Below are 21527 nucleotides of genomic sequence, written 5' to 3'. Positions count from 1 at the left end.
TGATCCTCGAATATACATCAGCAGTAGCCAGGCAGTATTCATCATGGGCCTGGGGCAGTGGTGGCCATGCGGAGAGACACCTCTGCTTGAGGAAAGGAGAGGGAAGAGTGGGAAAAACATTGCCTTGGGCTTGGGTGCTGGCGCAGCTGCACTAGAACAGAGCACCAGGAGATTCCTAAAGTTTCTCATTCCTAGGCCTTGGTTCCCAGGTGGCATCTGTGGACCTGCCCAGGACTGGTGGATACTTGGCACCCTGAAGTAAAGGATACAAGTCTGGCTGGCTTTGCCACCTGCTGACTGTAGAGCCTTAGGGCCTTGAGTGAACACAGGTGGTAGCCAGACAGTGGTTGCCACAGGCCTTTTGTGACACCCGGTGTTGTGCTGGTTTCATGTCTAACCCAGCACAGTCTCAGTGGTGGTGGCCACAGGGGTACTTGTGTTATCCTTCTTCCAACTCCAGGCAGCTCAGCACACACAAACAGAGAGAGAGAAAGATAGGAGAAAGAGAAAGGAGAAAGAGAGAGACTGTTTGTTTTGGAGAAAGAAAAGGAAGAGAATAAGAGTCTATGCATGATAATCCAGAGAATTCTTCTAGATCTTATCCAAGACCATAGGGTGGTATCTCTTCAAGTTTGCAGGAGCCACAGTGTTACCAGGCTTGGGGTACCCCCTAATGCAAATACAGCTGCATTCACCAAAATCTAAATCACAACAACCAAGTTCCTTTGAATACCTAGAAAGCCTTCCCAGGAAGGAAGGGTGCAAACAAGCCCAGACACCAGTGAACATTCACAAGCATCAAGACCATTCAGGAAATATGATCTCACCAAATGAACTAAGTAAATCACCAGTGACTAATCCCAGACAGACAGAGATATGTGCCCTTTCAGACACATAATTCAAAATGGCTATTTTGAGGAAACTCAAGGAAATTCAAGATAACACAGAGAAGAATTCAGAATCCTACCAGATAAATTTAACAAAGAGATTGAAATAAAAGAATCAAGTAGAAATTATGGAGTTTAAAAACTGCAAGTGAAATACTGAAGAATACAGTAGAGTCTGTTAATAGTGAAATTAATCAAGCAGAAGAAAGAATTAGTGAGCTTGAAGGCAGGCTATTTGAAAATACACAGTTATAGTAGATAAAATAAAGAGAATAGAAGATAATGAAAGTATGCCTATGTATCTAAAAAAATAGCTTCAAAATGACAAATCTAAGAGTTCTGGGCCTTGATGAGGAAGTAGAGAGAGAGATAAGGGCAAAGTTTATTCAAAGGGATAATATCAGAGAACTTCCCAAACTTAGAGAAAGGCTGTAGAGCACTAAGCAGATTGCCTTTCCACGCTACCTAGCGAGGGCTCCAAACAGCGTTGTTCTGGATTCCCGTCATAACTTAAAGGGAAACTTTCACAATGTCCGGAGCCCTTGATGTCCTGCAAATGAAGGAGGAGAATGTCCTTAAGTTCCTGGCAGCAGGAACCTATTTAGGTGGCACCAACCTTGACTTCCAGATGGAGCAGTACATCTGTAAAAGGCAAAGTGATGGCATCTACATCATAATCTGAAGAGGACCCGGGAGAAGCTTCTCCTGGCAGCTCGTGCCATTGAAAACCCTGCTGATATCGGTGTTATATCCTCCAGGAATACTGGCCAGAGGGCCGTGCTGAAGTTTGCTGCTGCCACTGGAGTAACTCCAATTGCTGGCCGCTTTACTCCTGGAACCTTCACCAACCGGATCCAGGCAGCCTTTGGGGAGCCACGGCTGCTTGTGGTTACTGACCCAAGGGCTGACCACCAGCCTCTCACGGAGGCATCTTATGTTAACCTACCTACCATTGCTCTGTGTAACACAGACTCACCTCTGCACTGTGTGGACATTGCCATCCCATGAAACAACAAGGGAGCTCACTCAGTGGGTTTAATGTGGTGGATGCTGGCTCGGGAAGTTTTGCGCATGCATGACACCATCTCCCATGAACACGCGTGGGAGGTCATCCCTGATCTCTACTTCTACAGAGATCCTGAAGAGATTGAAAAAGAAGAGCAGGCTGCTGCTGAAAAGGCTGTGACCAAGGAGGAATTTCAGGGCGAATGGACTGCTCCCGCTCCTGAGTTCACTGCCACTCAGCCTGAGGCTGCAGACTGGTCTGAAGGCGCGCAGGTGCCCTCTGTGCCTATCCGGCAGTTCCCTACTGAAGACTGGAGCGCCCAGCCTGCCACGGAAGACTGGTCTGCAGCTCCCACTGCTCAGGCCACTGAATGGGTAGGAGCAACCACTGAATGGTCCTAAGCTGTTCTTGTGTGGGCTCTTAAGCAACATATAAGATTCATGGAAAATAAACATCAAGTTTAAAAAAAAAAACACTAAGCAGATTTAACCCAAATAACACTAACTCAAGACTTTCAATAATCAAACTCCCAAATGTCAAGAATAAAGAAAGGATTCTAAAAGTAGGAAGAGAAAAGAAACAAATAACATATACTGGAACTTCAATATGCCTAGCAGCAGACTTCTTAGCAGAAGCCTTACAGGCCAGGAGAGAGTGATCATATTAAACTGCCAATGGAAAAAGAACATTTATTGTAGAATAGGATATCTGGTAAAAATATTATTCAAACATGAAGGAGAACTTAAGACTTTCCCAGACAAACAAAAGCTGAGAGATTTCATCAACACTAGATCTGTCCTACAAGAAACGCTAAAGGGAGTTCCTCAATGTGAAAGAAAAGGACATTAATAAAAAATAAAAAATTATCTGAAGGCCCTAAAATGCAATAAAATATTTTTTTAAAAGTCACAAGATTGAAGCTGTAATGAAACACTTCCCAGTGAAGCAAAGCCCAGGACCCAATGGCTTCACTGCTAAATTTTATTAAATATTTAAAGAAGAACTAATACTAATTATACTTAAACTATTCTCAAAAACAGGAGGAAGGAATACTTCCAAACTCATCCTACCAGGCCAGTATCACCCTGATACCAAAATCCAACAATGATGAAAAAAAAAAAAACTAAAAAAACTTACAGGCCAATATCCATGATGAACATTGATGCAAAAATCCTCAATAAAATAATAGCAAATCAAATTCAATGATGCATTTAAAAAAATCATTTATCATGACTAACTGGGATTTATGCAAGGATGTTTCAACATATGCAGATCAATTAGTGTGATACATCATATCAACAGAATGAAGAACAAAAACCTTATCATCATTTCAACTGATGCTGAAAAAGTATTTGATAAAATTCAACATCCCTTTAAGATAAAAATCCCTTAAAAAACTGGCTATAGAAGGAACATACCTTGACACAATAAAAGTCGTATGACAGACCAATCGCTAGTATCATACTGATGTGGGAAAACTGATATCCTTTGCCCTAAAGAATGCCATCTAAAAAGAATGCCCACTTTCACCACTGTTATTCAACATAGTACTGGAAGTCCCAGTCGCAGCAATCAGCCCTTGAAATCTCTAACTGGGCACTGTTTGAGCTAGGTGTGACCCATAGTCATTGGTGTTGAGAAAGTTGAGAAAATGTAGAGTTAAGAGTATTAGATGTGATTTTAGATTCCAGGCACCTAAAATCACCCATGATGTTGATGGGAACCAAAACTAGGGAATAGAAGCTGTGCCAGTGAAGTGGCCTTAGGACGATTTTTCCAGCCAGCTAAAGGAGGTCATTATTATCTTCTCTCTTGACCCAATTTCCCTCCAGCTGTTGGCATCTTGGAACAAACATGAGAATTTATAGATTGAGATCAAGCAGACTCAAGCATAGAAGGGGGAAAAAGACAAGAAGGCAATAAGTGTGAGTCTCAAATCCAAAAAGAGTATCAAGGGGTGGTTGGGACTGGCTGTGGCTGTGCTGGTCAGGCATGCTGATCTCAGAACACTCAAGGGACAACTAACACACATCTAGTGTTTTCAAAGAACTTCCATATCCACTGTCTGTAAACCTCAGGCTGACATTTTACAGATGAGGGAAGTGGGACTCAGAGAGGCTATGTGACTTACTCAAGATCTCTCTGTCAATAAGAGGCAGAAGCAGGATCTCAACCTCAGTGTAACTGACTCCAAATCCCACCTGCGTTCATCCGTTTTTCTCCATTGGCTTGGCCAGAAGGAGAAGAAGCCAGGAGCCAGAGATGAAGAGGAATTTCCTCTGAAGGTTTGCTCAGAAGGGCACCTGGTGTTTCCCCTCTCTTCTCCCTCTTACAAATAACTAAAGGGGAGCTAGAAAACATAAAACACTAGGACTAGGAGTGAAGGAAGGCACTGCTTAAACTGGTCACTGGGACTACACATCACCAGGACCACAGAACAGAGCTTCCCTGAAATAGCAACTGGAGGCGGCTCCCACCAAGCCATGTCATCCCCTTGACTCATGCAGTTGGCTCTTCCTTAGTTTGTGGAAATGAGACAATGAGGATTCGGATGTGCCAGATTGCTGGAAATGAGCCCTGCGTTATCTGGGAGCCATCCAGACATACCCTACTGTTGGGAAGTCCCCTCGGTCACTGCTGCAAGTCTCTCTGAGTGCCCTGGTGAAAGAGTTCTAGTGTCCTGCAGCAACGGCTTTTGAATCAGCCCCTCCAGTCACCTTCAGGTGTTAGCACTTGGCTCTCCAGAACCTAGGAGCAAGGCAAGGCTGTGCTGAAGGTGATCTCCAGGCACAGGACATGTGACTGTGGGGCTGGGGCCATTCCTCAGGCTACAGGAGCCCCTGGGGCTCTCTCCCTGCGGTGCACGCAGGCAGTCTCACCTCTCCATTTTCACCCTGTTGAGGACAGAGCTAGTGATGGATTGGAATTCCTTTGAGACTTGCCTTATTTTCCCCTGAGGGAAACCTACCATCTTTCTGGATTGTGGAGATTGGAGTACAATCAAGTTGGCATGAAAACATCAGCAAGCACTTAGTCTCCCCAAGTCCAGCGTGGAAGCAGAGGAGACTAAAGTCAGACTGCTGACAGTGACATTCTTGGGGAGCCAGACACTCTTGAAGGCTTTATGCCTGCGAAATCCCAAATTAGCCTCCTGTGCAGTATATCCTCCCATCCCACCACATGCTTTCCTGTCTCGTCCTCGGCTGACTTCAGTGTCCATGTGAATCTCCCCTTCATCACTCTGGCCCCACAGATCCTTGACCCCGTAAACTCGACTCCATTCTGCCTCCGCCACATACACCCACAGAATTTGGGATCGGAATCAGGGCCGGAGAACAGAATTGGGGATTTCAGAAGTAGAGGTGCTAAGGGTGGTGACATTCTGTTCTCTGGTCCCAGTTCCTGTCCTTCCACCTCTGCCACTCTGTAACTTTCACTCTGCCCATTCTTTAGCATAGAGACCATGGTGTTTCCTTGCTCTGATTCTCTTTGTCAGTCTTGGTCTGGGTGTGAGAGGAAAGAGGAGAACTGAAGCGGCCTTCTACCTGACAGGCTGTTAGGCTGTGGCTGGCACTGAAGCCAGGCTGGGAAGGAGAGGAAGGGAGGGGCGTCAGCTGGGTTAGGGGCCCTGCAGAGAAGCCGGCCAGTAACAATTGAGAACAAAGGCTGGATACTCTTCCGCTGAGCTTCAGAGCCTGGCCTTAGCCTTCTGGGAACAGCTCCAGGAAATGGCTGAGATTCCAGATTTGGAAGGAAGAGATCTGTAAACACGAGCTGAGCTCTGAGAGGGGAGTGTGGCCTCTGTCTAGGTTGTCAGGGGGGTTGGGGGGGGACAGCGGGTGAGAGGTAGTATTCTAGGCTCCAAAGCTACAAGGCCTGTCTGCTACAGACACAGACACAGGGTCTCGGGACTGGAAAGACTCTTGAAAGGTCTTTTACTCCAACCAACTTTCCAGGGCCTGAAAAATAACTCCTGCTGAGGCTGCTCCAATAGTTTCAGTGATGGGATAGACCTAAAAATAAATACACAATATTGGCTCAGCTTGATGGATCATTCATTCTGCGTCAGGCACTAGATGCCCCTGGTTTTATGCTTTCTGTGTTTCGTCATTACTTTATCCCTGAAGGCAGGAACTACTATTATTATTTCCATCTCATAGAGAAGGAAACGGACTTGCCCAAGGTCTCCACAGACCTTCTTTCATCCGTCTCTGAACTGAATATGGACACATCCTGTGGGAATCTCCCAGCTTGTCCCAGAGTCTCGGAGTCCTTCCCCTCTCCCGCCCTACTCCAGCCACGGCCCATCTGCCCCTGGGGAAACAGACCAGGGCATTACGATCCACCCCTGCTCCGCTTCGCTCAGCCTCTTCGGCCTGCAGCCCCACTGCCCTCTGTCTTCAGCCTCCTGTTGTGTCCTGAGACTCCCGGGGTTTTCATTCCTCTGTAGCAGGTGGCAAAGGGATAAGGATTGGGATCCAGGGATACGATTTGAATAGAGGATTAAGGCTCTGATTGGAATTATGCTTAGTGTAAGGATACCCTGTAAGAAATCCCAGACCAGATCATGAGATAAAGCTTAGGGCTGAAGTTAGCGTCAGGGGCTATGGCTACAGGGTCGAGGTCAGAGAGTTTCTCGCCTCTGGTCTCCTCCCAGTTCTCCAAGGCACCGAGGGCCAGGCAGGAAGCATCGGTTTCCTCAAAGCCGCTTCCCTCCTGGGGCAGAGTCTCGGTCACAAACAACCACCACCAGCCCACCCCGCCCCTCCTTCCCTCTTCACTGTGAGCTCAGAGCAGCGGGACAAAGTGCTCCGGACAAGGACAGAGGGCTGGGAGTAGCCATGGGCTCTGGAGGAGAGAGCCTCCTGGGGAGCAGGGGTTCCGTGCCTCTGCTGCTCCTGCTTACCGTGGGTGAGTACGGCCCTCCCTCTCCTGGTCTGTGCTCCCAGGATCTGAGGCCTGCTCAGCGCAGAAGAGGCTTGCTGACGGCTTGCTTCCCTTTTGCAGTGGGGGAACCAGAGATAAGAATGATGACAATGATGATGATTAGTGTGTGTAAGTGTATGTGTATTTGCGTGTGTGCGCACAAGCCAGAGAGAGAAAGAGAGAGACAGAGAGAGAAAGAGAGCGAACGCGCCATGCAAGCGCTGGCCTGGATGCGGTGCACACTGGCCCTCTCTCCTCCCAGCTAGCTTGTTCTTTGGGAGGCGACCTTCAGTAGTTCAGAGTACAGGTCATCTGGCAAACCTGCACACAGGAGAAGACAGATAAAGGGTGGGCCAGGAATTTGGGATGTTGCTGGTGATCAGACCAGGCTCTCCTCCCTTATCCTCCAGGAGGCATGGCTCAGGACTCCCCACCCCAGATCCTAGTCCACCCCCAGGACCAGCTGCTCCAGGGCCCTGGCCCTGCCAGGATGAGCTGCCGAGCCTCTGGCCAGCCACCTCCCACCATCCGCTGGCTGCTGAATGGGCAGCCCCTGAGCATGGTGCCCCCAGACCCACACCACCTCCTGCCTGATGGGACCCTTCTGCTGCTGCAGCCCCCTGCCCGGGGACACAGCCATGGTGGCCAGGCCCTGTCCACAGACCTGGGTGTCTACACATGTGAGGCCAGCAACCGGCTGGGCACGGCAGTCAGCAGAGGCGCTCGGCTGTCTGTGGCTGGTGAGGCCTGGGAAGGGGAGCTTCAGGGTGGGGCAGACCTGGGTGGAGACATCTGAGCTGAATGTTAGAGGGAGCACCAGAGAGACGGTCAGTGGGATACCTGTGAGCAGAGGCCTGGGCTGGAAGGCTTGGGAGGGGACGCTGGGGTGGGGCTGGCCCAAAATGGGAGTCCAGGGAAATGGGCAAAGCAGAAGGGGAAGAGTGTGATAAGGGAGGAAGAGGAGGCCTGGGCCCTGCTCCCTGTCACCTTCCATCCTCCTCACAGTCCTCCGGGAGGATTTCCAGATCCAGCCTCGGGATACAGTGGCCGTGGTGGGTGAGCAGATGACTTTGGAATGTGGGCCTCCCTGGGGCCACCCAGAGCCCACAGTTTCTTGGTGGAAAGATGGGAAACCCCTGGCCCTCCAGCCTGGAAGGCACACAGTAAGTGTGGCCCCTCTCCCACACTTCATCCTGGCCAGGGCACACCTCGGCATACCCTGAGGGACTGACCTGCCCTCCAGCCCCCCATCCTCCAGTAGAATTTGAGGAGGGGAGAGCAGGGAGGTCTCAAACTTCCCCCCAGCTCAGAATCCCTCCCCACGTAGGAGACTTCACAGTGAACCTGGTCCTGACAGGTGTCCGGGGGGTCCCTGCTGATGGCAAGAGCAGAGAAGAGTGACGCAGGGACGTACATGTGTGTGGCCACCAACAGCGCAGGACACAGGGAAAGCCGTGCAGCCCGGGTGTCCATCCAGGGTAAGGGCAGGGGTCGGCAAAAGTCAGGGCCAGGCTGCAGGCTTCAGTTAGAGTGTTGTGCTCTGGTTTGGGCTGGGGTTGGTATGTGGAGTCAGGGTCAAAGTGCTGGGGGTCTCATGTAGCAGGAGGCTCCCCACTGCTAGAGTAGAAATCTGAATGCTCAAGACATGGGGACTCTGGGAGTTTGGATTCCTCCCTGGCTGGGGGATGTTCCAGGCCTCAGTTCTGTCACTCTGGCCTATAGCCCCAGCCCAGCCCTATCCTCCCCACAGAGTCCCAGGACTACACGGAGCCTGTGGAACTTCTGGCTGTACGAATTCAACTGGAAAATGTGACGCTGCTGACCCCGGACCCCGCGAAGGGCCCCAAGCCTGGGCCGGCAGTGTGGCTCAGCTGGAAGGTGAGGGCCAAGTGCTAAGGGAGAAAGCCAGTCCAGAGCTCAACAGAGGGCTGGTCCTGAGCTCCCTGACCCTCGCTCTTCCTCGAAACTCCTTCCCAGGTTAGCGGCCCTGCTGCACCTGCCCAATCCTACACGGCCTTGTTCAGGACCCAGACTGCCCCAGGAGCCCAGGGAGCTCCGTGGGCAGAGGAGCTGCTGGCTGGCTGGCAGAGCGCAGAGCTTGGAGGACTCCACTGGGGCCAAGACTATGAGTTCAAAGTGAGACCATCCTCCGGCCGGGCTCGAGGCCCCGACAGCAATGTGCTGCTCCTGAGGCTGCCGGAAAAAGGTCGGGGCCTGATCTTCTCAGAACCCAACAATATTCCCTCTGGCTCCTACTTATTTGGGGTCCTCTGGGCTGTCCCACTTCAGTCTTGGAGGGAGAAGATAGGTCCTGCTCCGGGACTCTCTTCTGCCCTGGCCAGGCCAGCAGAGCTTTGAGAGGCTTCTTGTCTCCTCGTTGGGACTCTGACTCTGTGTCCCCCATCCCAGCTCCTTTCGCTAGAGTCCTTTTCCTCAAAGCCCCTGATAGCCTCTCTCCCACCCCTCCAGTGCCCAGTGCCCCACCCCAGGAGGTGACCCTAAAACCTGGCAATGGCAGTGTCTTTGTGAGCTGGGTCCCACCACCTGCTGAAAACCACAATGGCATCATCCGTGGCTACCAGGTACTCCCACAAGCTGACATGGCCCTTCTTAGTGCTACTAAGACATCTCATTTCTCTGGAGTTCTGCATACCCTTCTTTGGGCACTGAGAAAAGGACCTTTGCAGAGAAGCAAAGGAAACCTGCTTTTGCTGAGCAAGGACCCACCATCTGCCAGACCCTGCCAAGCACTTTTCCTCCATGATCCATTTCACCTCACAGTCCACCCTGGGGTATTATCCGCAATTTACAGACATGGAAAGTGAGGCTAAGGCCACAGGAATAAGAAACAGAGTAGATCAAACCAGGCTGTGAGTAAGGGAGTGGTGCTTAATCTTTGGCTTCTGGAGCAGCAACATCAGCCTCACCCAGGAACTTAAAGATCCAAAACCCCAGATCCTTTCCCAGGCCTAATGAATCAGAAACTCAGAGATGGGCCTGGCAAGCTGTGCTTTAGCAGGCCCTCCAGGTGACTCGGAAGCATGCTGTTTTCTGAGAACTGCTGGTGTTACGTGTATTTCAGCAGATTGCTTTTGCTCTTCTGTTGATCTAGAGAGAAGTGTCTCTCACTTTGTAGGAAGAATAGAAGGGAAATAGGAAATTGGGTGCATGCTCGGGGAGGGGTTCTCCAGGTGGATGGCAGGGCAGAATGATCTGCAGATAAAGGGCTGATCTGCAGATAAAGGGAGTCTGATCTGCAGATAAAGGGCTCTGCTTCTGGGATTGTGCCTGGGGCAGCTGCTCACCTTTGCTTGTGCCTCAGGTCTGGAGCCTGGACAACACATCACTGCCCCCAGCCAACTGGACTGTAGTTGCTGAGAAGACCCAGCTGGAAATTGCCACCCATATGCCAGGCTCCTACTGTGTGCAAGTGGCTGCAGTCACTGGGGCTGGGGCTGGGGAGCCCAGCAGCCCTGTCTGCCTCCTTTTAGGTGAGGGCAGTACCCAGAAGCTCCACCCTACCCTTCAGCCTGCATCGCATCCTGCCTTCCTCTCTCCTCGCCCCTGCCTCACACTTCCAGCTCCTCCCCCTTGCCTGCTAGGCCCTCATTACCTCGCCTGCCACTCCGGCTGAGCTTTGCATCCCATACAGAGCAGGCCATGGAGCGAGCCACCCGAGAACCCAGTGAGCATCGTCCCTGGACCCTGGAGCAGCTGAGGGTCACCTTGAAGCGGCCAGAGGTCATCGCCAGCTGTGGCGTGGTGCTCTGGCTGCTGCTTCTGGGCACCGCAGTGTGTATCCACCGTCGGCGCCGAGCCGGGGTGCACCTGGGCCCAGGTGAGAGTCTTAGGGGGACCCACATGTGTACTGGCCTCTCGGCATCCAGCCAGAATGGTGCTTTGGATCTCTGGTGGTGGAGCCTCTGGATTTAGCCTTCCTCCTGCCTTCTCCCAGGTCTGTACAGATATACCAGCGAGGACGCCATCCTAAAACACAGGTAAGAGGTGAAGGGGGAGGGACCTGAAGTAAGGGATGGTGGCAAGGGACAGTGGAGCTACAACAGAGAACTGAATGGAGTATTAGTCTACCTGCCCGGTAGTTTGGGACCCTCGTACTTGAATCTCTCCTGTGACTCTAAGTGAGAGTTCATTTCTCTGTCATTAATATTTCCTATCACACCACTTGACAGACTAGTAAACTGAAACTCATAAAACTTCTGTGACTTTGCTCAAGGCTGCTTAACGTCTGAAGCTCCAGTCCAGGGCTCTTGTCACCCACCTCTCCTGTTGCGTCACTCTGCCAGGTGGAGAAAAACCAGCCCGAGACGACCAGCTCAAATGTCTCATGTTCTCTGTGCACCCACGGTCGACCAAGTAGCGCCTGTGTGCTCAGCAGCTCTCTCACTGCGCCGGTGTGCCTGCCTCGTAATCCACCCGCAGCTCCCGCAGAGCGTGTTCAGTGCCTACTTTACAGATGCTTCCTCGTTGTTGTCAAAAACAGAATCTGCCCATAGACCCTTCTGCTTCTAGTATATTTGGCTGCCAGAACAAGTCTGCAGTTTGGGGACATCATGCTGATAAGGAACACATCCTTCTTGCTCCCGTTGTCTGAGTTTTGCACTAAGTAACCATTTCATCTCTCTGCCTGTCTTCTTGGCTCTTTATCTCGTTAGATCTCCTCCAGGAGGCTTCCACTCCAGGTCTGCATCTATCAACAGGAGTTATTGAGCACCTACTATGTGCCAGCACATCCAGGCCTAGAGCTGTCATTTCACTGTCAGGTTCTCAGCCCAGAGCAGGGGTCCAAGCCGGCTGTGTGTTCTGAGCTTTTCTGAACAAACTGACTTCTTTGTTCCAGCAATTGCCTGGCTTTGTCTGCTCTGCCCTAAGTTTTCTCTGGCTTCCCTGACACCTCCTACTCTGTCCTTGAGAGAGATACCATTCTGATCTTCGGTTAATTCATTCCTTTGGAATAGCCTCCTCCATCCTGGATCTCTCGGTGTAGACAGAGACAGGCATGAGAGCATATACATGCAATCCCGCACTGGCCACGCAGAAGCAGGTACAAGATGCATGGAGGGGGTCAATGTGGAAAAACATAGGAGAAAGAGGATTCCACATTACCCTGACAGTAAGAAGGGGGTAGATGGAAGAGCAATGAAGCAGCAAGTAATAGCCTGCTATGTCCATAGGGAAAGACAAACCATTTGTTCTGGCTCGGGTACAAGGTGTGAGATGAGTCAGAGCAAAGGATATAGCTAGGGAGCTAGAATCCAGACCAAGGAGGGTTCTGTTAGCCATGCTAGGCACCTGGGCTCTATCATGGCAAATGAGGGGCCGTCGAAGGTCCTATGCGTAGAAGTTCCTTGCTTAGATCCCCGTCCTTGAAGGATCACTTAGGCAGCCAGAGGCCAACATTCATGGAGCAAGCTCCTACTCTGCCAGCTGAGTGATCTCACATTTTTTCCTTCAAACTCGGAGCATCAGCCTTGAGTGTGGAAGGCCCTATTGTTACTATTCTACAGACGAGAAAACTGGGGCTTAGAGAGACCAGTAGATGCACTTACCCAAACTAAGCTGTGACAGGTAAGGATTGTCAAACCAGATTTGTCTTCAGGCCTTCTTTTCATCTCAGCATACATAGCTGTCTCTCATTACAACCTCCCAGCTCCGGGTGACTCGCATTTCCCCTCATCCAGGAATAGAAAGGGGTGCTGAGTTTGGGAGACCAGGTCAGAGATCTTAAGGAGTCTGTGAAGGGCTGTAAAGCAGTAGTAGGGATGAAGTCGATACCACCATCTCCTCCCTCTCTTCTGCTGCCCTCTGAACAGGAGGTCTTGGCCAATCAGGTTCTCACTTCTCTCTGTTTCTCCCGGCCTCACCCCTCCCTCCACTGCCCCAGGATGGATCACAGTGACTCCCAGTGGTTGGCAGACACTTGGCGTTCCACCTCTGGCTCTCGGGACCTCAGCAGCAGCAGCAGCCTTAGCAGTCGGCTGGGGGCGGACCCCCGGGACCCGCTAGACTGTCGTCGCTCCTGTGAGCATGCCCAGTGGGGGCAAGGGCATAGCTGGGAGCAGGGATCGCAGAGATGGAAAGCGGAACATGCTGACCATAATTCCTCCTGTCATTTTTATCACAGTGCTCTCTTGGGACTCCCGAAGCCCTGGCGTGCCCCTGCTTCCAGACACCAGCACTTTTTATGGCTCCCTCATCGCTGAGCTGCCCTCCACTCCCCCAGCCAGGCCAAGCCCCCGGGTCCCAGCTGTCAGGCGCCTCCCGCCCCAGCTGGCCCGGCTCTCCAGCCCCTGCTCCAGCTCAGACAGCCTATGCAGCCATAGGGGACTCTCTTCTCCACGCTTGTCTCTGGCCCCTGCAGAGGCTTGGAAGGCCAAAAAGAAGCAGGGTAAGGATGGGGAGGACAGACATAGCCTGAGCTGGTGGTACACAGGCCCAGGAGTGGGATGTGATGAGAATGAGGCCTCAAAGCCTGGAGTGGGGTGCAACCCCCACACCCTCCTTCCATTCTCCTCTCCCGGTGGACACAAGGCTTCTTTCTCCTACTACCAGAGCACTCAGCTAGGAGTGCGATCGCCTCAGCTTCTCTTTGCACTGTGCTCTTGTTTCAGTTTGGGTACACCAGCAGTGAGCCCTGTTTCTGCCGTCAATTCAACTCAGCAAACATTTAATAAGCACCACTGCATGCCAGACACAGGGAACACAAGAGACACCAGACGCAGCCCTTGCCTTCCAAGGGCTCAGGGCCTAACAAAAGTGCGGACTGGCATACAAGTCATGCCAGAGCCTGGAGGAATGTGACCAATGCTGGCATGAAGCCTCAGGCTCCTACGAGCTCATCTCCTGGTGTATTATGTACAGGTGTGCCTGGCCATCGACCCCCCAACTCACTTCTCAGAGAGGAAGGGGTATTTCCTTTCTGGTCAGATTTCTCTCCTGACTCCCAGCTGCCTTCTTTGACTTTCCAGGGAAAAATAATTATAGCCTCCATTTATTGATCAATTACTATATGCTAGGTGCTTTACTTACATTTGTTATTTCATTTAATCCTCACAACAAGTTAGCTAGCTATTATTTCTCTAATTTTACAGACAGAAAGAGGGTCAGAATGACTGAGTTGCTGGTTCAAAATTCCGCAAGTATTTAGCTTCAGGGCTCAAATCTGAAGGCAGGATAATCTGCCTCTGAAGGTGATTCTGAGTCTCTTTGGCGCTCCCTCAGGAAATCCTATTCTCTCTTTGAGTATTTTTCCTGTTTCTGGGCTGCAGAACATTGGCCTGCACTCTACCTGCTGTCTTCATGAGTCTTCTCTACTGATTAGTAAGACCTAACAAATGTTCTATAGCCAAGTCTTTTTTTTAAATGGATGTAATCCAACTTTTATTAAGACAAAGATGGATTAAGATCATTAAGAGCTTGTTCAATATCCAGAATTTTATGACTCTAAGTATCAGCAAAGCTGGCATCCTTGCCAGCTTTGCCTCAGAGTGACTGCATTATAAATCCTCAGTGGTAATGAAACACCAGCTTAAAAGAGGTTGAATAGTCTCATTTGAAAAACAGCCTTCCCATGGAGAACTACACTGAATCTAATGGAATGGATAGCCCCTCTTAGAACAATAATACTGTAAAGAGGTGAGTGGTTTTCTACAGCCAGTTCTTAAGGGGGGGTCCAATTGAGAGGAGGCTTCCTAGCCTGTGATTTAGGTCCTTACTTCACTCCTCGTTTCTTATCACTCTAGCCCCATCTCACCACTGCCCCAGGGAAGGTCGGCTGCAGTGACTCCTTGGCTGGTGGACACTAAATATTCCACCTGTACCTCCCAGGACCTTAGCAGCAGCAAGATCATGCTGTGATCCTCTTCAGAGCCATGGAGTTGATTCTACTGCTGTTTCTTCCTCTTCTAAAACTGGCAGGTTCTCCCAGTGCCCACCACTCCCCTTGACCTGCTTGTTCCTTTTTCTTATTTGACTTTAGTTAGGGTTTCTTCTCCAGTGCTGCTATCTCACAGTTGCAGTCTCCTCTTCTCATCCATCGTATCGGGTTCTTAGTTCCGCTTGCCTTGCCAGACACGTGCACTGAATATTCTCATTCATTCGTGATTTTATTCAAACAAATATTTATTGCAACTTGATCAGTGAGTTTCAACCTTTCACCTTGATAACAATTTTCTTGTATAGTTTATTCAAATAGAATTGAAACTAAAGTTCAAGTAGCTCCAAGCAATGTAAGAGGAGGGCTTTTGTTACCAGGGTCCCTTAGAGGAGGTGAAACAGGCTGGGATAAAAGCGACCTTTTCCAGGCCTGGCTTTTTTCCTTCCCTTTCCACTCGAACCCAGCCAACCAACTTGTGCTCACGTTTCTGAGCTTAGTCAAGAAGCCAGGCACTAGACAGGACAAAGTTGATGATAGCAGAGTTGGAGCACCAACCCTGAAGTTGGCTCCCAGGACTACCTGGGTCATATGAAAGCTGTGGGAAATCAGTAAAAAACCAAACAGCCAAAGTACCAAAGGAAACTTTGATGGAGGAAGTCTAGTCATTGGTGAGTTTTCATTCCAAAGGATCAGAAGGTCTGACCACTAGTACATAAATGGGGTCTTGGTCAATGCCAAGGCCTGGCTCACTTCCCTGCTCTGAAGCTGCCGGTAGTGGCCCCCAGATCTCTGATATGAGACTGACTAGATAGATCTACCCTGAGGGTCCTGCCTGGTCCCTGGTCCACCAAGAAGGGAAACCTTTTCCTAGCTGGGCTTCTGATCACGGGACACTAATCTGAAGGCCGTTTCTTTTCTCCTTTGTCTGATGTGCTTCTGGTTCCTGGCCCTGGAAAAATATCTTTCCTCTATTACCCTATTCTTCTCTGGCTTAAACTTAGATAACTTTTGGGTTCTGGCCTGACCAAGAAGCTTGCTAACAGGTCACTGCACATGGCTGGGGCTGTCTCTTTAGTTTCCTCAGCGTCTCCGTTGTCAAGTTCACCCAGAGCCCCGTCTCTCCACTGCCCATGTGGGCCAGATGACAGCTTCTGTCTTGTAGATGGCTCTTCTCACCTTGTGTTTACATCCATATCTCTGACATCACCCATGCATTCGCTCATTCACTCAACAAACAGTATAGAATAGCTATGGTCAGGGCATTGCCTCCCTGGGATAGATCAATACCTTCTCCCACTCTGAAGTTCGTCTTCCCAACAGCTGACTGTCTCCTGTCACAGCCAACATAGTGTGTCGATCTCTGTTTTTATCTTACTCACTCAGCTCAACCTGATGGTCCACCCCATCTTTCAAATGAGAGACAGTCAAGTTTCCCAGGGCAGGGCTATCCAGAACCATGTGAGATATTTGCAATGTGAAAAATGGAAATTAATAGATTCTCTGCAAGAAAAGAAGGAGTATTTTTCTTACTGAGCCAAAATTCATGAGAGTAGCAATGTGAGAGTATAGAGATCAGGAAGACTGGAATGAATACAGTCAAGGCAAAGAAAGTTGTTTTTTAAAGCATCTGCCAAGGGCCAAGGATTTTTGCAATCTGTTTTCACTTAATTGTCAAAACCATCATTCGAAGTGGTTGTTTATACATGAAACTGAGACTCAGAAAGGTGAATGGACTTCCCTGAGGTCACACAGCTGAGCTGTGCAGGTCTTTTGACTCCAAGCCTAGTGCTCCTTCTATCCTATCACAGCTGCTGGATGAAGATGGGGGTGTAGAGGGGATTCAAGGAAGTGTTTCCCTCTCTTCTCTGGGTACAGGGTCCTGCAGCCTCAGTTGAATAAGGCTGAAGATGGAGACAGCAGCTGGGGTCGGAAAGGTCCACCCTGGGTCCTGCAACCACCAACCCTTTCTTTGCAGAGCTGCAGCATGTCAACAGTTCCCCACTGCTCCGGGCCAGCCACCCCTTGGAGCTCCGGGCCTGTGACCTGGGAACTAGAGGCTCCAAAAACCTTTCTCAAAGCCCAGGTGAGAGAGGGGTCCTTAAAAGGAAGTGAAGGGGTGAGGAAGTGAGAGTGTAGGGGTACATGGGTTTACCAGCCCAGGCCCCTCCCGCAGGCTCATCCTCCTTTCCCTGAAAAGGATGATGAGGGTGGATGGGGTAGGGGACAGGTAGCTAAGGGGGCTGGTGGGCAGGCCAGCAAGCTGGGCTTCAGAGCAGATGGGGATGCCACTGTTCTCACGCCCAGGGTTCTGTTCTCCAGGAGCTGTGCCCCAAGCTCTGGTTGCCTGGCGAGCCTTGGGACCAAAACTCCTCAGCTCCTCAAATGAGCTGGTTACTCGTCCTCTCCCTGCAGCACCCCTCTTTCCTCACAAAACTCCCCCTACTCAGAGTCAACAGACCCAGTAAGAGGGCATGAGGTCGGGAAGCAGGGCTGGGAGAGCAGGGGTGTGGGGAGTGTGTGCTGGGATTGACCGGGCTGGGGAAGGGGGAACAAAGACTTGAAGAGCTGTACCAACCACCCTGCGTCACTCTCTCACTCCAATCAGGCCTCCAGTGGCACCCCAGGCTCTCTCCTGGGTCCTGCTGCCAGCAGCCCCCACCCCCATCCTTAGGCCCTGCAGTCCCCCTAGCCCCCGGGCCTCTTCACTCTCTGGTCCCAGCCCAGCTTCCAGTCGCCTGTCCAGCTCTTCACTGTCATCCCTGGGGGAAGATCAAGACAGTGTGCTGACCCCTGAGGAGGTGGCTCTGTGCTTGGAACTCAGTGAGGGTGAGGAGACTCCCAGGTGAGTAGCTTGAGAGATCACCAAAGAACTACAGAGAAACTACGGGAACATGCACCTCTCGACTCGTTCCGCCCTTCCTCGATCCAGGTGTTTCTGCTACTGCGATTCCCACCCAACCCTAACCATTGCTGTCTCCTTTTTTGCCTCTCCCTAGGAACAGCGTCTCTCCCATGCCAAGGGCTCCTTCACCCCCCACCACCTATGGATACATCAGCGTCCCAACAGCCTCAGAGCTTGCGGACATGGGCAGGACGGGAGGAGGGGTGGGGCCCGAGGGGGGAGTCTTGCTGTGCCCACCTCGGCCCTGCCTTACCCCCACCCCCAGCGAGGGTTCCTTAGCCAACGGTTGGGGCTCAGCCTCTGAGGACAATGCCGCCAGTGCCAGAGCCAGCCTGGTCAGCTCCTCTGATGGCTCCTTCCTCGCTGATGCTCACTTTGCCCGGGCCCTGGCAGTGGCCATGGATAGCTTTGGTTTTGGTCTAGAGCCCAGGGAGGCAGACTGCGTCTTCACAGGTATGTGAGGTCACTCCATCTTACTCCTCACTCATGCACCTTGCCTTTCTAACAGCCATCATCATGACATCGTTGTTAAAACAACTCATTTTATTGAATGATTACTATATCTCGGGTACTATGATAAGTGTTTTACATACATTTAATATTAAAAGTCTATGTAGAATATTCTTTATCCCTCTTACCCTAATGAGGAAACTGTAAGTCAGATAGTTTTATTAGTTTGTCGAAGGTCACCCACAGAACAAGTTGTCCAATTTTTTTTTTTTTTTTGAGATGGAGTCTTGCCCTGTCACCCAGGCTGGAGTGCAGTGGCGTGATCTCAGCTCACTGCAACTTCTGCCTCCTGGATTCAAGAGACTCTCCTGCCTCAGCCTCCCTAGTAGCTGCAATTACAGGCACCCACCCCCATGCCCAGCTAATTTTTTTGTATTTTTATTAGAGACAGGGTTTCACCATGTTGGCCAGGCTGGTTTCAAACTCCTGACCTCAAGTGATCCGCCCACCTTGGCCTCCCGGAGTACTGGGATTACAGGTGAGCCACTGCGCCCAGCCCAAATTGTCTAATTCTAAAGGCTGCCAACTGCAGGTCCATTTCCCTGACTCCGGGACTCCCCTCTTACCCTGACTTGTCCAGGAAAGGTTGCTCCAGTCTCTTCCAATCCCTTCTTCTTGTGCTATCCATGGCTGGGGCTGAGGAGCCACAGGGCTCACCTCTGACATTCCCAGCAGAGTGGGACCTTTATCTCCATGTCAGCAGAAGGTTGTGCAGGGCCCTGGCTCCTTAGGTGTCCCTTCCCCACATGCCCGGTCAGATTTCTCCATCCCCATTTTACTAACCCTAACTCTACCCTTTGCCCCCAAGAAAAACAACCAGGCTTGTGGCAAATGGGAAGGCAAGGATTATCCAGGACAAAAGGGCTCAGGATGGCAGAAAAAGAATGCCCAGAGAATGGGTATGTGAAGGGAGAGTGCAGAGAGAAGGCCAGAGCTTCCCTGGTAGGAAACAGTGCAAGCACTTCTCCCTAAAGAAACCAATGGATCCAGCCCCTGGGGATGTGGCCTCTGAGACTGATGGGCTGAATTGGGGTTAGCTTATGTTTAGGGCTGAGTACATGCCCTGAGCTGGTCCTAAGTTTTCTGTCCTAAACTGGTCAACCTCCCACAGACACCTCTACCCTCCCTGACAGATGCTTCATCACCTCCCTCCCCAAGGGATGACATCTTCCTGACCCCCAACCTCTCCCTGCCTCTGTGGGAGTGGAGGCCAGATTGGTTGGAAGACACGGATGTCAACCACACCCAGAGTCTGGGAAGGGGGATGCCTCCCTGGCCCCCTGACTCTCGGATCTCTTCCCAGAGAAGTCAGCTCCACTGTCCTGTGCCCAAGGCTGGTGGTGAGTATCTATCGTCCTGGCTAACATGACCATCTTGACCAGAGGGCTCCTGGGAGGAAGAGCCAGGAGGAAGCCTGGCATCGGGGAAGGGAGAGAAGGAACAGGGGAGATAACTCCACTGTCCTTCAGCTTCTCCTGTAGATTCCTCCTGAAATGTGTCCCTGAGACTGCCAAGAAGGGAATCAGAACCACCTCTCCCATCTGCCCACAAGACCTGGGCCATGGTGTGAGGGTCTTGGCCTGTGCTTCTCTGCAGTTGGGGTCCACCTTCTCCAGCCTCCAGAGAGTTCTCCCTCCAGGATTGTGAAAACAAATGAAAACAAAATTAGAGGACGGTAGACCTGGAGCCCCAGAGGGCAAAACATCATCTCCACTGATTCCTAGCCACTGCTTTCTCCTCTGTGCCACCCACTCCCACGACCAGGCCATTTCGGCCTGAGAAGCAGCCCTGTCTCCTGCTCTCCCCACCCACTTGGATCACAGGAAGTGGAGGAGCCACAGAGGCCTTCGTGAAGGACACCAGTGGCTGCTGGGAGAGGGCTGTGGAGGAAGGAGCTTCTTGGAGCCCCCTCTTAGAGAAGAGCTCAACTATCTCCCAATCTCACCATGGAAATAAATTAAGGATGAATGCCACTAAGGCACTGAGGCCATACCTCATGCCAAGCAAAGGGTTCAAGGCTGTGCCTAGGGAGAATGCTGAAGGAAGGGAGGTGTGAAACCATGGGATGAAAGCACTGTCCTCGAACTGCTGTCACTATGAGCTTAAGAAATTTCATACCATAAAATGGTAGACTTGAGTTCTGTGAGATCATTCCCCGGAGCACCATTTTTAGGGGGGCACCTGGAGAGATGGCAAGAGTTCCCGGAGTTAGGCAGGGATCAGGCATTCACTGACACTCAGAGAGTGTCACCCATTTCTGTTCTGAAGTTAAAGGGAGAATGGTGTTCACCCATCAAATTTTAGGCAGAATATAGAAAGGGCAGGGGTGGGGGAGTTTCAAGGTCTGCTGGTCCTGGAAACTTTTATTACCACCAGGTCCAGGGCCCGTCGGCCTGCACACAGTAAATCAATCGCAGTGACACAGTTTTGCAAAAGAGAAAAAATTTATGTGCAAGCTGCGGAGTGAGGAGGTGGCGGAACAGCTCTCAAATCTGCCTCCCCAAGATAAGCTTTAGGGGCATTTATGGCTGAGGGAAGTGGGATTGTCTAAGGCATGGGGAAGGGTGATTGGAAGTGGGGAAAATTAAGTAATAGGTTCATTCTGCCCAAGCGTAGTTGGGGTTCGTGGCATTTCATGAGGACGTATGTGTAGAAAATGGTTGTTATAACCTGAAGGTGAGTTTTTGGCCCTCTGATGTCTAAAGGCCACCCCTGGAGCAGTTGCAGAGGCCTAGCTGCAAGGTTGGTGGTCTCCACCAGTTTAAGCTGGACAAGAGCTGGCCCAAGTTCCTGTAAAATGACTGAAGTGGCCATTCCCATAGTGACCTATGAGTGTTATCTATCAAGTAGAAAGTGAAGGTTGTTTCCACGCTCAGCAGCGAGGCCTTCAGCTACCGAAGCCTTGTGCTTCATAGAAAAGGGGAAAAACAAAAAGCCAGCAACCAAAAGCAAGCAGGGCAGGCAGACCTGATCAAATTAGCCCCTCGGGTCCACCGATAGGAGACACCTGCTTTCAGCAGTCCCAAATGGTTTCTTAAAATAGGCACAGTGGCTAAATTCCACAAAAGGTAGAACCACCTGTCATGGTTGGCTTGGGAACACCCTTCAAAGAAAGAACAGAACAGAGAGGTGAACCTTGAAGCGGGACTTCCAGGGCTCGAGCCACAGAAGGTGCTGGAGGGCAGGAGGGCTGTGTCTTCCTCCCTTGGTGGGAAAGGTTGGGGGTGGAATCCACAATTTGGTGGAGGGGATGCTAAGAAGCATGACAGGGCCTCAAGAAGCAGGGCCGGAAAGGGGGTACTACTCCCTCAAACCCAGCAGCTCTCCTTGGAGGTCACTGGGAGTTGAGAGGCTGAGAAAGGCGGGACCATGGGGACTGGGGGCTTCCTGAGCCACGTTAAT

The 21527-nt window shown here is 51.0% G+C and overlaps 1 protein-coding gene and 1 pseudogene across 5 annotated transcripts; both read left to right on the top strand.

The window, feature by feature from the left end:
- Positions 1 to 1395: 1395 nt before the first annotated feature.
- Positions 1396 to 3425, top strand: LOC104650661 (small ribosomal subunit protein uS2-like; annotated as a pseudogene).
- A 3128-nt stretch (positions 3426 to 6553) lies between these two features.
- ROBO4 (roundabout guidance receptor 4) lies at positions 6554 to 20255 on the top strand. 5 transcript variants are annotated; one of them, XM_074400781.1, is made up of 19 exons: positions 6557 to 6804; positions 7230 to 7559; positions 7825 to 7982; positions 8177 to 8297; positions 8570 to 8697; positions 8797 to 9025; positions 9289 to 9401; positions 10142 to 10310; positions 10472 to 10657; positions 10775 to 10817; positions 12722 to 12858; positions 12962 to 13225; positions 16689 to 16796; positions 17033 to 17174; positions 17319 to 17555; positions 17710 to 18068; positions 18511 to 18603; positions 19259 to 19465; positions 19595 to 20255. In XM_074400781.1, the coding sequence occupies exons 1-19, from the start codon at positions 6735 to 6737 to the stop codon at positions 19615 to 19617; spliced, it is 3117 nt and encodes a 1038-aa protein (XP_074256882.1). In that variant the 5' UTR covers positions 6557 to 6734; the 3' UTR covers positions 19618 to 20255. The 5 variants fall into 5 exon arrangements, with proteins under 5 accessions (XP_074256883.1, XP_039326819.2, XP_074256882.1 ...); XM_074400782.1 differs by lacking the exon at positions 19595 to 20255 and having other exon boundaries at positions 6554 to 6804; positions 19237 to 19370; XM_003923554.4 differs by lacking the exon at positions 18511 to 18603 and having other exon boundaries at positions 6560 to 6804.
- The last annotated feature ends 1272 nt before the right edge of the window (positions 20256 to 21527 follow it).

The sequence above is a fragment of the Saimiri boliviensis genome, chromosome 6 (assembly GCF_048565385.1).
Source record: "Saimiri boliviensis isolate mSaiBol1 chromosome 6, mSaiBol1.pri, whole genome shotgun sequence".
NCBI classification, from domain to species: Eukaryota; Metazoa; Chordata; class Mammalia; order Primates; family Cebidae; genus Saimiri; species Saimiri boliviensis.
This window is presented reverse-complemented; position numbering and strand designations above follow the sequence as displayed.

What these genes read in the sequence shown, in the direction of transcription:
- ROBO4 (XM_074400781.1), top strand. Translation starts at nt 6,735, where the DNA reads ATGGGCTCTGGAGGAGAGAGCCTCCTGGGGAGCAGGGGTTCCGTGCCT. An exon ending in TCCAGCCTGGAAGGCACACA is followed by an intron (nt 7,983 to 8,176) that starts GTAAGTGTGGCC and finishes TGGTCCTGACAG; the next exon opens with GTGTCCGGGGGGTCCCTGCT. An exon ending in GCATCATCCGTGGCTACCAG is followed by an intron (nt 9,402 to 10,141) that starts GTACTCCCACAA and finishes CTTGTGCCTCAG; the next exon opens with GTCTGGAGCCTGGACAACAC.